The sequence below is a fragment of the Aquila chrysaetos genome, chromosome 6, assembly GCF_900496995.4.
Source record: "Aquila chrysaetos chrysaetos chromosome 6, bAquChr1.4, whole genome shotgun sequence".
NCBI lineage: Eukaryota > Metazoa > Chordata > Aves > Accipitriformes > Accipitridae > Aquila > Aquila chrysaetos.
This window is the reverse complement of record NC_044009.1, coordinates 19293695-19307299: the sequence shown is the minus strand read 5'-3', so window position 1 is coordinate 19307299 and position 13605 is coordinate 19293695. Positions and strand designations below refer to the sequence as shown.

At 37.7% G+C, this 13605-nt stretch overlaps 1 protein-coding gene across 9 annotated transcripts in view; it reads right to left on the bottom strand.

The window, feature by feature from the left end:
* Window positions 1-2731: 2731 nt before the first annotated feature.
* Window positions 2732-13605, bottom strand: part of MYO1B (myosin IB) — a 125039-nt gene continuing 114165 nt past the window's right edge. For all 9 annotated transcript variants that reach the window (XM_041124119.1, XM_030016837.2, XM_041124122.1 and 6 more), the window contains 4 exons: window positions 11070-11202; window positions 9365-9517; window positions 8313-8440; window positions 2732-5727 (listed from right to left, as the gene is read on the bottom strand). In XM_041124119.1, coding sequence (XP_040980053.1) covers window positions 5604-5727; window positions 8313-8440; window positions 9365-9517; window positions 11070-11202 — 538 coding nt within the window. In that variant the 3' untranslated portion in view covers window positions 2732-5603. The remainder of the gene's footprint in view (window positions 5728-8312; window positions 8441-9364; window positions 9518-11069; window positions 11203-13605) is intronic.

Below are 13605 nucleotides of genomic sequence, written 5' to 3'. Positions count from 1 at the left end.
TAAAACACTTCCTGTATGTTCAGCTGAAACCAAGGTACTGAGATGCAGTGGTAGATAATGGAAGAAAATAACCTAAAAGAATACATTGCTGTTTACCCTGGAGACATATGCCTCCCTTTATCACTGCAGAGAATGTCGGAGGCAGGAGGGAATGGGGGCAGGAGGAAATCAGAACGTGATGAGAGCCAGAGTGGGAAACAGCACCCAGCATCTCTGAGACCACCCAGCATTGAGATACTGGGGGGGAAAGCATTTGGAACGTCCAGGAAGGACGTTGCCAAGCCAGAAAAAAATCACCACTGTGGCAAAAAGCATCATCTCCCGCTTTTACAGCGCAGCCTAAAAGGCCTTCGATGTTTCAGAGGGTGAAGGCGAGACCGGGCAGTGAAGTCCCAGGGATCTGGGCAAAGACTCGTACAGAAAGGCTCCCTGCAGATCCCCAGCACTTTGCCACGTTTCCAGGGAAGAAGACTCCCTGGCCAGAGGAGTATTTAGTTTTTCCTCTTTTTTCCCCATAATTAAAGATCACGAACAGTAGAATATTATACAGCAAAGAGATCCTTACCTCGGATTAAGCACAGGGCGCAGCCTTGGAAATCAGTTGAATTATTAAGAAGACAGATTCTTCACATTTTCTTTTCATTCATGTATAAAGCCTTTTGTGCTTCATACTTCAAAATTTTGCCTAGTCAGTTCACAATCAGATGTCAACGTCTTAAAAATCTAGGATGAAGGAGAGGGGGAATCTGTTTCTAAAAATCTTTTAGGACTCAATTTCATCACTTGATCATAATCAGTTAACTGCAGTCCCCTCAAACTGTCCTAACTCTCATTTTAAGTTAAAGGCTGAACACCCAACTTGGCCTTGTGCGCAAGGAAACAGGAGCAGAACTGGTTCTAGCTGATAACTAGATTAAGTTAATATTCCTCTCACAGCCCCGATCCTTTAAATAGCACTAGTTTATTGTAGACAAATACAGCCAGACATGAAACAGTGTTTCCTTAAAAACAACAAATTCGTAGGAGGACTTTTTTCCTCTTTGCATTCCAGCTCATTTTTTGAGACTGACCAATGCAAATCTGCCCCAACCTATGTAAATGCATTTTTACAGGAATTAACAGCAACCGTAAATTCATCACAATCCTCCATCCTCTGTGTACTGCGCTTCAAAAGTGTGGAAGAACCAAGAGATTCAGCACCGCTGAATGAGCAAGTACCGCTGTCAGGGTTATCCTGCAAGAACAAACGTGGCTTTTTTATGCAGCGTATATATAGTGTGTGCTTAAAGCAGTGACTGCTCATACGTGTGATGTTTCAGCAGAAGCAAGTGCTGCTCTGCCAACGAACTCTGGCAATGAAGTGGGTTTTTTCATATGATAAACCTCCCTTTACCTACATCTCTAGGAGGAAACACTGCAGTTAGTCCTATAATGGGAAGTCTCACTGTAACCACGACTGACATGAGAATGCTGTTCTCTTTGAGGGAGGATACCACTGCCTGAATTAAGTCTCCTGAAACTACTGAACAGATCGCTCAATTTCAGACAGAGAGATCTGTACTGCAAATTGGCAAATACTGTGCTGGAATGGCTACAAGATAGTGCTACATGCCAACAGCCTTTAGTTGCATTTAACTGGAAGGTCATGGGACAGTGACATAACATGTAATTATTTTAAACCACATGATTAAAAGCAGTATCCAGAGAATTCTGATCACTTTGAGAGGTTTTACAAACACTGGTAAAGAATTGTTTCTCCCACTTGCAGTCACATGTCAGCGTAAGCTACAAAATACTCCAAATAAGGACGGGAGCTAGACAGGAGGAAAGCCAGAACTCATCTGTTAGTGATGCTAGAGAGTACTTAAAATTCATGCTTGCCTCTATTGTTATAAGTTGGCAGCATCCCCATTAAGCACCTCCAGTTCTGTCTTTGAAATGCGTGCTTGTTGGGAAGTTCTACTGTCCAAAGAAGCATAGACATGTGCATATCCCTCCTGCCCATCACCATCACACTACAGTGCAACCTTCCAAAATAACCACGACCATTTCCTACAGAAGAGGGACAATACATTGTTCATCAAGATTAAGGATCTAAAAGCTCAAGAATAACAGTGAAATTCACACCGACTGGGGGAAATTGCCTCATTTCATATAAAAATTTTGAATTAATTCTTCAATTTTTTTTGCCAGAACTTTTTAGAAAAAAGGCTCTCATTTTGGCAATGAAAACAAACCTGGATTAAAACTGAAGATGCCTTTTCTGGCTATACATTTTAGTTTCTTTCTTCCGTAATTTGTACGATGAACAAAAATATACATAAATCAGACTTAAACTTGTTAAGGATAAGAAGAGAGAAAAAGACCACAAGACAAAACATGTGGAATATGATAGGTTTGGGGCTCAAAGCCATTTTTTAAAAATCAGGTTAATCTGGCTATTAATACTGTTCTTAGGGAATTGGTCCGAATCCTAATGTTAGGAAAGTTGAGTTTGCAGAATTTTCAGAGAAAACTGTGTCGAGGAAAGGACTTGCACTGACGAACTGCACTGAAAAAGATTACTATGAATCACTGAGGAAGACATGCTGCCTCTTAAGGAATCACGTACAAAAATAAAAATTTCTCTCCAAGGTCACACACCAGTGTTCTCTACATTTAACTGAAAACCCAGTCACCTGCTCTTTTTAGATTTGATGGCAGTAAGGAAGATACAGATATAGAGAAAGTATAGGTCTAGGAACAGAATTTTATTTGATTCTGGAAAGTATCATGCAACAAATGTCATTTTTTTTTAAAGATCCTTGCCCAGCTTCCAGATGACAAATTAAAATTTACAGGTAAAAGGATGTGTAAGGTTAGCACCATAGGAGGAACAGTCTTCTCTTTACAACTCCATTTGACAGACAGCTATAAAAGAAAACAGAGGAAAGGAAAAAAAAAACCAGCTAGGTGACCTTGAGTTTTTATTTTCAACATCCTAGATACTTAAATCTAAACATCAAGATACCATGACTCTCTAGGCATATCTAAATAATTCACGTTCAGCAAAACTTGCTCTGTACATTGAGAAATATTTAAGTGTCAAATGGTAACTATCACAAAGTACCAGCTAATATGCAAGGTAAAAATTGTAAAGGTCCAGAAAAAGAAATGAAACACCAGAAATCAAAGTGAGGAATTTGTCTCTCTTCCAGTCTTTTGCAGGTATGGCTATCATGACTTGCTGCAAAGCTCAAAAAAATAAAAGGGATGTGTACTGGGTCTGTCTGGGATAGGTCAAATATTCTAACATTATCCTGTAATATCCTAATTTAATGGGCCAAATATCCAGATATACTTAATCTAAACTCTCCCATTTCCTACCTGCAAGCAACTACAGGATTACATCAGACTTCAAATGTTTGTTTTCCTTGCTTTTGTATTCATTTTAAGAATTTGCTCCTTGTGGTTCTTACTGTAAGGTTTTCAAGATAATAAACAGGTTTACAAACACTCCAATCTTTACCGAGCAGGAATTCTAATACAGGATTTAAGAGTTTTAAATGCCATGTTATTATGTGCTGTCTTCTTAAGGCAATGGAATAATTCCTTTGAAGTATCCTAATTTTGCATTACAAATTGATACTAAGATTTCCTTTGTAAGCATCTCTAATTACAATACATGTAAAATTATTTAAATTTTATTAAACTATTAACCTGACTCAATTATTAAAAGAAGGGTTCAAACTCAGATCATAAGGAAGAGGCTACTTTTTGTCATAGTTTGGGAAATACATCTTTCGATTACGCCCACATTTCAAGGTTGCGTGCATGAATTTTTAACAGCAACACTAAAGCAACCAGTTAAAACAATTGTTTTGTATTCAAATCATAGCAAAATAATTTACTTTAATCCCAAAGCAAAATGTGGTATAACCCAAACCAGCTGTTTTTTTCAGACCGACAACCATTAGCACTAGAACATCTATTGCAGTAAATGCTGTTTTAACGCAGAGAGCCAATGTTAACGTGGAACCGCCCAGAGGAGCCTTTGCAGCCGTGAGCACTACATCACTTTACCACCGGGAGAGTAATGAGACTCTGAACTTTTCTTTATCTTTCCTTTATTTATGCTTGGACTTCCAGCACTGCACATCAGATACCCAGGGTCTTAATTTGTCCTATATCAGACTGCAAAAATACAATGCTTTCTCAACTGTCCTTGCATCAACAAATCAAACAGTCACATCCAACAAACCCTTCACTTGAGTAGTTACTTCTATCTAAAAATGCATCTCTCCTCTTAAGGATTTCAACTAATGCTTCTGGCTTATAAAAGATTAAGTGCAATGAGTTACACTGAAAGTTTATAATGCAGCTCTTGATTGTATTTTCTGTGCACACATTTACATCAGGCACACAAGTTATATAAAATAGTTTGGAGTACAAAAATATGGTTATAACATAGGAGTACCAAACAGCACAGAATTAGAACAGTTTTATTGCCGTAATATCAATTTATATACAGACCCCCAAATTAAGGATTTTTTAATTCTAAGTATTCTTCCCAAATTGACAACTGTAGTGTACACTCTAAAAAACTGCAAATGAACAACACAAATCTATTTTAACCCCTACATTGCCTATGCAGTCTGCACCAATCTTCTCTCTTGCACACAAAAATGTATTATAAATAATTTCTCACAAAATGTCACGTACGTTTTATTGCACATTGTACATGCCAATATCTAAAAGAAAGGCTCAAACCTTTCGCTTGATAACTAACTGTTTAAATACCTAGCAGTTACTTGTGTTGCGAATACTATTGCATTTTTCAGGATCTAATCTTAACTGATGATTTAGAAGAAAAAAAAGCAGAACAGAAAATATGCCTCAAACTGTATAGCTTAGAAACAAGCTTTTTTTTAGTTTTACTGATTTCTACTGTATAAAGTCGTTAAAAACATCTGACCTAATTAAAAATCCTGTTTCAAAATTTCTGCATTTTTTACTATAAAATTATGCATATAGCTGCTTGCATAATCATATATTCCTTCCGTTTTGCAGAATTAGATGTTCCTGTGCTGTATTGACTAAAAGATTGAGTTACATAGGTCCTAGTGTTAACTATAGGAGTTAGTGTGCCAGTCTCCATTCTGCCGGTCTCCCCAGCAGTGGCAAGCGAGGAGCCCGTCAGAACACCAGAACAGGTCGATATAAAAAGACACTGGGCACAAGTGGCCATCAAGCATTAAGGCCATGTATAGTTCCTGTTAAGACGATCTCTAGACTAAGAAATATGAGTAATTTATCATTAATATGTGGGTTTACGGTATGCTGCACTAAAATATGACCACTAAACAAAGGGAATGATTTGTGTATGACAGATATGTGCCAGCTGGTAAAAATGCCTCACAGGGTAAAACTCTGCATTTTGAGGGTTAAAACTCTGGCATGAACAAAAAGATTAAAAAGTCAATTGATCAAATGTTTTGCCAAGGGTTTCTAAAGCTATTAGCCATCAACAGCTCTAGAAAGGGGTAAAACCAGCAAAACCAAACAACTAAAATTGCACTATTACAAAGAAACAAGTCCGTGAAAGGGAGGGTCACCAGCTGCAGTTAAGGGACAGCCACTTCAAGAAGCCGATTGTTTTTTCGCTTGCAAGTTGGGATGTTGCCGTTTTTCTGGCTGCCTTGTATGAACTTCACACACACTTTGTCTTGTCTGAACTGGACCAGAAACCTAGGAGAGGGAATAAGATACATTTTAGCTAAAAGTAGGAAAAAAACCACATGAGGAGGTGAAGTCTTTTCTTGTCGGTTCTGAGCATCACTCCAAAAGATGTCATTTTCAGGTCTGTATTAATAATAAGAGTTAGGGAATAAAAAAAGCACCATGGGTTATGGTATGGCTTGAGTCTCCTTCAGGTATTATCTCTTAATTATTGCCTTTTGCCTGTAACTGTGGACCTTTTACAATAGTTAGTTTGCTATTCCTTTGGAAAGAAGGCAGCTTAAAACAGAATTTCTAATGTACCTGAAATGCAGCAAAGACTATTTCCAACTGCTTCACCGTCATCCAAAGGGACTTCTCTGTTTTCATGGAAGGAAGCTAAATACTTCTATAGCAACAATCAGGAGCGCTCTTCTTCTGATCTAGGCTTTATTTAGTATATCTGGTATTTTAGCAGCTCTCATATTTCTAATCCTTAGTTAGCCTTTACAGCCCCCTGCTCAGCAATTGGGAAAATTCACTTCCTTCCCAGCAATCTCCAAATTTAGATATTTCCTGCAGTCCAGGATAAATGAATCTGGATTTGACTCTTCACTTTTTATTGGAAAAGAAGTTTCACTGAATGTGGAGAATTGCTTTAAAAAAACCCCTAAAACCCACCAATAGGCTCCTGTGGAGCCTCAAACTTCTCACTGCTCTGGATAGCAAGATTAAAAGCAATAAACAGGGCAGCACTGCCTTTTGGCTCACATGCAGCGGTTGCTGACCTAAAAAGTCCTTTGTAATACAGCAGATTTTCCCTTTTAGCATCCTTAAAAAGTCCTCCAGCAGAGGCCAAAAACTTCAAAGAATTTGTTCTCCAGCCGGAAACCACAAATCAAGCTGACGGCAGAGCTCAGGGGAGGAAATGGCCTCTGCTGCGCCGAGCTGCCCTTCGGTCCTGCTTTCCTGCTGCACAGCCCAGACGCTCAAAGATTAACTTGTTCGGCGCTCCCAGCCATGCAAGCATCCGGAAAACGTGAGTAGGTCTTATAGCCATCGTCTCTTGTCACCAACGCTGCATCTTCCCAGACCCACTGTTCCAATATTATATATATAAACGGTAGGTCTCCTACTAGATATACCCCTGGATCAACAGCATTTTTGCTTATATCAGCTCTCTTCCCAAAAAGTAGCGTACAGTAGTCAAAATAAGGCCACATTTTCTCCTCAATCCCTAGTTGTGCCTGTATCTAAACTCTAGCAGGAGGAAGAGAGTACTGCTTCACCATCAACAGAGATGGAACTGCTAAGAACTTAAAATTATTTAGTCTGGATAAACTCAATAGCAATACACACTCGAAAGTTTTTAATTTGCAAGACAAGAAAGAAAACCACATCCCAAAATGCAAGACTCCCAGAAAGCAGACTGTTTTCCACACCTAAGGCAGGCAGGCAGTCCACACTAGCGCAATGCATGCTGAAACTTTTAGTAGTTTATTCCCTTGTAGCCATCATTAAACTAGAAACTTACTGGGGACAGCCACACTCTTTTAGAGGCTAAAAACTCACACCCTTGAGCAAATTAAATCACATCTGGTAACAGAACAAAGGAAAACTGCAGACGCCATTTTCAAGGAAAAAGCAAAATTAGCCTTTAAATAAACCCTAAAATCTGAACAAACTGTACTCACCATCACAACTCTAGAACACAAGCAGTGTGGTGCAGCCAGACAAAAGGTTCAAATTTTGCCTGCAGTAGTTTTATTCCACTATTGTTAAAGGGTTCCAAATTTTCTTCTTTATTCAAAATGAATAAACCCACCAAATCGACGCTACTGAAATCAGGGGGCACTTCTCACAACAAACTGAGTGCATAATAATGGTGGAGCAAGTGAGGGACTCTTACTCAGCAGGCTTTAGGAGTTCACACACACACAAAGATTTTTATTCCATGGCTATAAACACTGCAAGTGCAGTCCTTACTTAAGGCCAAAATACGAAATTGCACCAGGCAGAAAGAAACACTAATTTGAGATGCAAGCTTTTTATCAAAAAAAGCTTTTTAACAACCAAAAAACCCAAAACAACAGCAGGTGGTTCAAACACCATCAGCAGGAATTTTAAGAATACATTTTTCACCTCCACAGAAGAGAAGGTAGTATAGACCTACATTACTAGCACCATCATTATGTGTGTTTAGGGGAAGCTTTTCATTCTGTTTTGGTTATTTTCACTAGAACTTGGCACCTAGTGTCCAGTCTAATCAATAAGTATCTCATAGGAATTTGTGAACTTCTCAGTCACACACAAAACTATTCTCTCAAATGTAGTATCTCTTAATTATTTCTACAGCAGCAATTCTGTTTCATAGCCCTATTTGAAACTACCTTAAGAAAAGCATGTTTTCTCTAATGACTTTCAAGGAAATAAGAGCCAAACTGAATACTAGAAATGAGTACACATTGAAAATTGGATCCTTATTTACAAGTATTCTGTCAAGAGAGAAGAACTATTAGTTACACAACAGCGTTTTGTTTTTCTAACATTAGATACTTGACTTTTTAGCATGTTGCACTGAAGGAAATGCACTTTTAAGCAAACAAGAAACATACTCATCAGATATCTCAATGTTGAGCTTCTGCTTGGTTTGGCTGAGAGTAGTACGGTAAAGTTTAGTGGCCATTTCAATAAGGTGATCGCTGCTGAGCAGGAAATCTCCTTTACCAGCTGCTCCTGAACCCTGAAACAGAACGGAAAGTAGTTAGGGCTACCAAAACCTAGAATATGAAAAATATGAAATGCCAGCTAAGCAGGAGACTTTACAAGGAGTCTTCTCTTCCCAGTGCAATGAAACAACAGTCTTTTGTCTTGTAAATTAAACAGGGATGCAGTGCAGTGCATAAGATCAAAATGCAATTCACTCTCGAATCAACTACAAACCTGTTGAGAAAGTTAAAAACCCCTTCTGACCCTAAACGAGGGTCACCTTCATTTGTCCTACAATACTGTAGTGTTTCTGTATCCCTCTTCTGGCTATACCACAGCAAGCTTCCAATATTTTCAGAAAGGAACAGAAACCAATTACCAACACCAGTATTAGGATGAAGGTAGTCAGTATGAAAAAGACACTATATATGACGTTCTTCAACTCCGTTTAAGCTAGAATACAAATGACAGCTTAATGATTTCAGGAGAGCAATACTGACAGTGCAATGAAGCAAATATAGCACTGAACTAAGTTCTTCAGAACCAAATTAGCTGTGCCATAATGTGGATTTCTTGGCAGCCCATAAAGAAGAGAGAAATATTCTGCCCGAGTGTCAGGAAGAACTATATGAGCAGCTAAAAAGGAAAACCCTGCCACAAGGTATCTGAACCAGATCAAAGGCCCACATTACAAACGGAAAACTCCAAACCTGAAGAGGCTACAGTGAAATATGAAGTCTGATTTTCACAAGTAAATGATCGTTCATAATGTAGTACCTGTTCTTATCTGGCTTCAGTAGTCTTCAATCAAAGTTTTTGCAGATACGGCAAAGTTCAATAAAATTCTAAACCTACAGGCTAACCACTACAATTTAATGCTACAAGATAATGAATAAACAATTTTTATATCATTGCATGTAAAACAGTCATATTATTGTATTAAAAAGTTGTAACCAACCTCCTTGAGGTGCACCGCAAAGAAGCCATCATTTTGGGAGCTCATGGACACTTTGGTAACATCTCCCAGTGGAACCTCTGACTTGATATTCCCAGATTTTTGATCCGCAAGAAGAACGTTATTTTTGGTTAATAAGAAAATCCTGGATGTAGCCTGTGAAAATACAAAAATGCAAACCATTATCTACACAAAGAGAGAACTGGTCTTTATTGAGCACCTACTAAGACTACAAGCAGTTCATAGAGTTAATAAGCTTGGCCCACATTAGTAAACATGAACACTTGATGTTCAGTAAAAGCTGCAGATCAGTTAAAATGAGGTCAAATTTATTTATGTGTCTAATTATAGATTGAGAAGCTTAGCTCATTTTGGCACATATGCTTACGTATAAACAGTTCCTTTAATTACTAGCTTACAGTTACAAAAATCGGAAACTGAAACTCAGAAACTATGCAAATCAGGATAACCTCATTTCTCATGCTCTGTCAATCCCCAGGAAAACCAATATACCTTTTCAGTGATAGCTAATTCAGGGTTAAGCCTCACTATTTACTGTTATTCACCAAAACTGTGTTGCAGAACAACACAAATCACGTAGGTATTTTCAGTGTTATGTTCTCCTCCCTTTACCTATTGGAATTATTCTTTAGGAGGATAAACTTTCATATTTTCAAATGACAAATATTTTTAAAGCATGATTATGTGTTCTTAAATTCATCTTAGAAAATAGTAAGAAAGAGAAACAAGAACTTAATCTACATATAGCTTTTTCTCCTGTAAAATTTTAAATAATAAAATCTTAACTATTATAATTAAGAAGTAGCTGTCTTAAGCACATAGAACCATAGCTCATTATTAATTTTTTGTTTGTTTTGTTTTTAAATCTTGACAGCTGTAGCCTATGCAAGTACAAGAAAGATATTGTCTTCATTTAATTAGTTTCTTCTAAACCAGAAAATTAACTTGGCATCAACAACAGGCAACCTAATTTCACTCCTACAAATGCATAAATGACATCTACTACTTCTAATATTTAGACAGATATGGTGAAAACAATTACATTTACTAAGGGAGGATAATACTTCCTGTTTTAATAAGTGTAATTTAAATGCAAAACAAGTTCTGTGTTGGCAGAATAAGAAGTACCTAGAATATTTAGCAGCTTTATTCAAATGATACAAGAAACTTGTCTCTTCATTCCAAAAAGCTTTTGATATCAATCAGAAGACAGGCAAAGCTAGCAGAGTATGCCACTCACAATTTTAAAACATAATAATATGCGATAATCAGGAGCTTGAACGACAGTGTGAACCTTGAAAGGTTAAGTTTTCTAACTACTTGAACAAGAACAACATTCTCTATTTATTTTCTTCAACTGGCAAATAGAAGATCTAAGTTTGGTACGGGGACTACATTTAGTTGTGAATCAATACAGTCTGTTACCAGTTGATGAGATGCCGTTTTTGTTTGGAAAAGTCACTGAAAACTACAAACCCAAACAAGACACTAGTAATCTTTATGTAAATTTAAAACAGGTGTTTAAAATCACCAATTTACATAAACCCAACATTCCCAATCTTGCCCTTGAAAAAAGGGCATTTTTTAAAGTCCACAGACTATTACATGACCGAAACGAAGTCTCCCTCTCAGTTGATTTATAACAAAAATGATCTACCCTTCTGGATAAGCAATTCCATTTTATTACCTTCCCATTAGCTCTATTGATCTTATTCACAACTTCTGCAATAATGATCTTTTCATCCACAGCATCTTTAAGTTTTTTATACTTGGGGTTCTTGCTGATTTCCAAGTAAGCCCCTTGGAACGGCTGCCCAACACTGCCCAACAAAAAGACAAGGGAAACACAAGTTAAATATGAATCTCAGGGAAAAAGCAAGCCTCCTGAAGCCGTCATGTTCTGCTTCAGGCTTCACGGAGCCAGGAGATGCACCAAATACCTTTTTCAATGACTCCATACTGCCAGAAGCTTCCTTAAGGTTTGATACATTCTCTGCCAGGTAAAGTCATTTGCTGCTTCATTTTTAGTGAAAGAATACTCTAAACAACCCAGAAACCTCCACTCACAATTTCTAACTGTTTTTAAAAACAGCAGCGCAAAATAATTTGCTGTTGTCTAACAGAATAACTAGAACAATACATAACTGAATGCAAACAGGGCTCTTAACATGGTGTTTGTTTACGCAGTGTAATTGTCCTCCATCCTGCTGAGAAGCAGGAGACTGCAATGCCCTGTCCTCTGCCCCAAGGCTCTTCAGGTTGGTACCACCATTCACTCAGTGCAGTGGTGTCGGCATTAATCTGTGCTGTGCAGGCATACTACCTCAGCTGAAAATAACTTGGGAATTGCTACAGAGTAGTGTGGATATATCTCCCAGTACACTATCCTGGGGGAAAGGAGAAAGGAGGAGGGGGAGGAGGGGTAAGAAACGGTATTAGACACAGAATCTTGTTTGTATACATTAACAGCACAGTGATGGTGAATAAAGAGAAATTTATCACCAAAGATGGTAAAAGGATTTTTTTTTTTTTCCTTGCTCTGGAAACATTTTCCAATTAAATGGGCCAAATTGTTATGGATATCAGACATAAGTACGTCCTTGCATATACAATAAATTTTGATTTAAAATCACCCAATAACAGTCTCCGTGAAAACAGGAAATAAAACTTCATTAGGACTGACACCTCTGCTCTTTCGCAGTATTTCAGAGTGACAGACAAGAACTTGCCTTCAAGACCTCCTGTTGTTTTTTAAGTGTGTACCAGCTCTTCGTCAAGACTTGTTGCGCTTGCCAATCACCCATCTTTATCCACCTCAGGGTTATACAGTAAGAGCTTCGCTATCAGTTAAGAATTGGTGAATACAGCTGCTGCTTGCTTTGTTTGGAAGTCACTTTAACTAATCGCTTTGATTAAATTACAGTCAAAGTACTAAATGCAAAGCTTTGCCAAGACGAGAGCCCAAGAGGAGCTGATATATTATGTGGAATAGCACTATCTTTGCAGTTGCATCTCTGGCACACAGGGAGATGGGAGAGAAAAGGAAGGGTACCGGTATTTTAGTACTCACAAGACGTCCCTCTCTGTTCTTAAATAATTGTATTATACACAGAAAATTAGCCACATCCTATGAATCATTATCATACTAACTAATCAGAAACTTTATACTGTAATTTCCTCCACCCCTAGGCCAATAAAAAAAAACAACAGGAGATAATCAGCTCTGAATACAAGACAAAAAGAGATGGAAATGTTTCTAAATGAGTGCAGGGTGGGGAAACCATTCTAACTTTCTACCATGTTGGAGCTCTGACTTTTTTTGGTTTTATTAATTAGTATTATGAAACCATAGTCACCAAAACAGTAGATTCCCTGTGGACTTTGTCCCTAATTAAACAATGACGACTTACAAGCTAAAACTGAAATGAATCAACAGTTACCCTCTATCACATATACCACTTAAGAATAAAAGTAACTTAGATATACATTTTGCTGTATGCAATTTGATTGTTCAGTCTTGGTGTAAAAAGTAACAAACCAAGGATATAAATAAAAATCCTTCCTTCCCAAGGAGCTCTATGCTGATCAGATGTAAACTGACTCAAAGCAAAAAAACCTGCTTGCTCCTAGAAAAGTCCAAAGGAAGCATCTTTCTCTTTTCCCAGCAGCATAAAAAGACATCCCAAAGCAAATAAGGAACAAACCACAAGCTAACATATACAGCCATTAAATAAGTGATCTACTGAAGGGAAGAAAGAGAAACATATACTGAGCCCATTCCAGGAAAAAAGGAAATGTCTCAATAAAAAATGACAAAACCAAAACCAATAACACACACAAACAATCAGGCAGAGCTTGCCCATGCATGGAACTGCTCTCATCAACTCTTGCAGATTCCTGTTCCTCCCTCTACTGAACCTTGCTTCTCACTTTACAGTGCCTTGCTCCTGCTCAGCTCAAACTATGGCTTCTAAAAGAAAACTCTCCTGAGATGGACAAGACCTTTGCTTTCAAGAATAACACAATTTCTAAGCTCATATTCACATAAAAAGTTCAATTCAACTTCTTTCAAGGACATCAGATCTCTATTTTGTCCATTTTATTGCATGAAAAAAAAAAAGAAAAAGTGCATTCCTTAGGTAAAATTAGATACTACTGCACTTTCTTGAGTCATGTTAGCTCTGCAGATAGCAATGACAAGAATTTATCAGTTTTTAAGAACT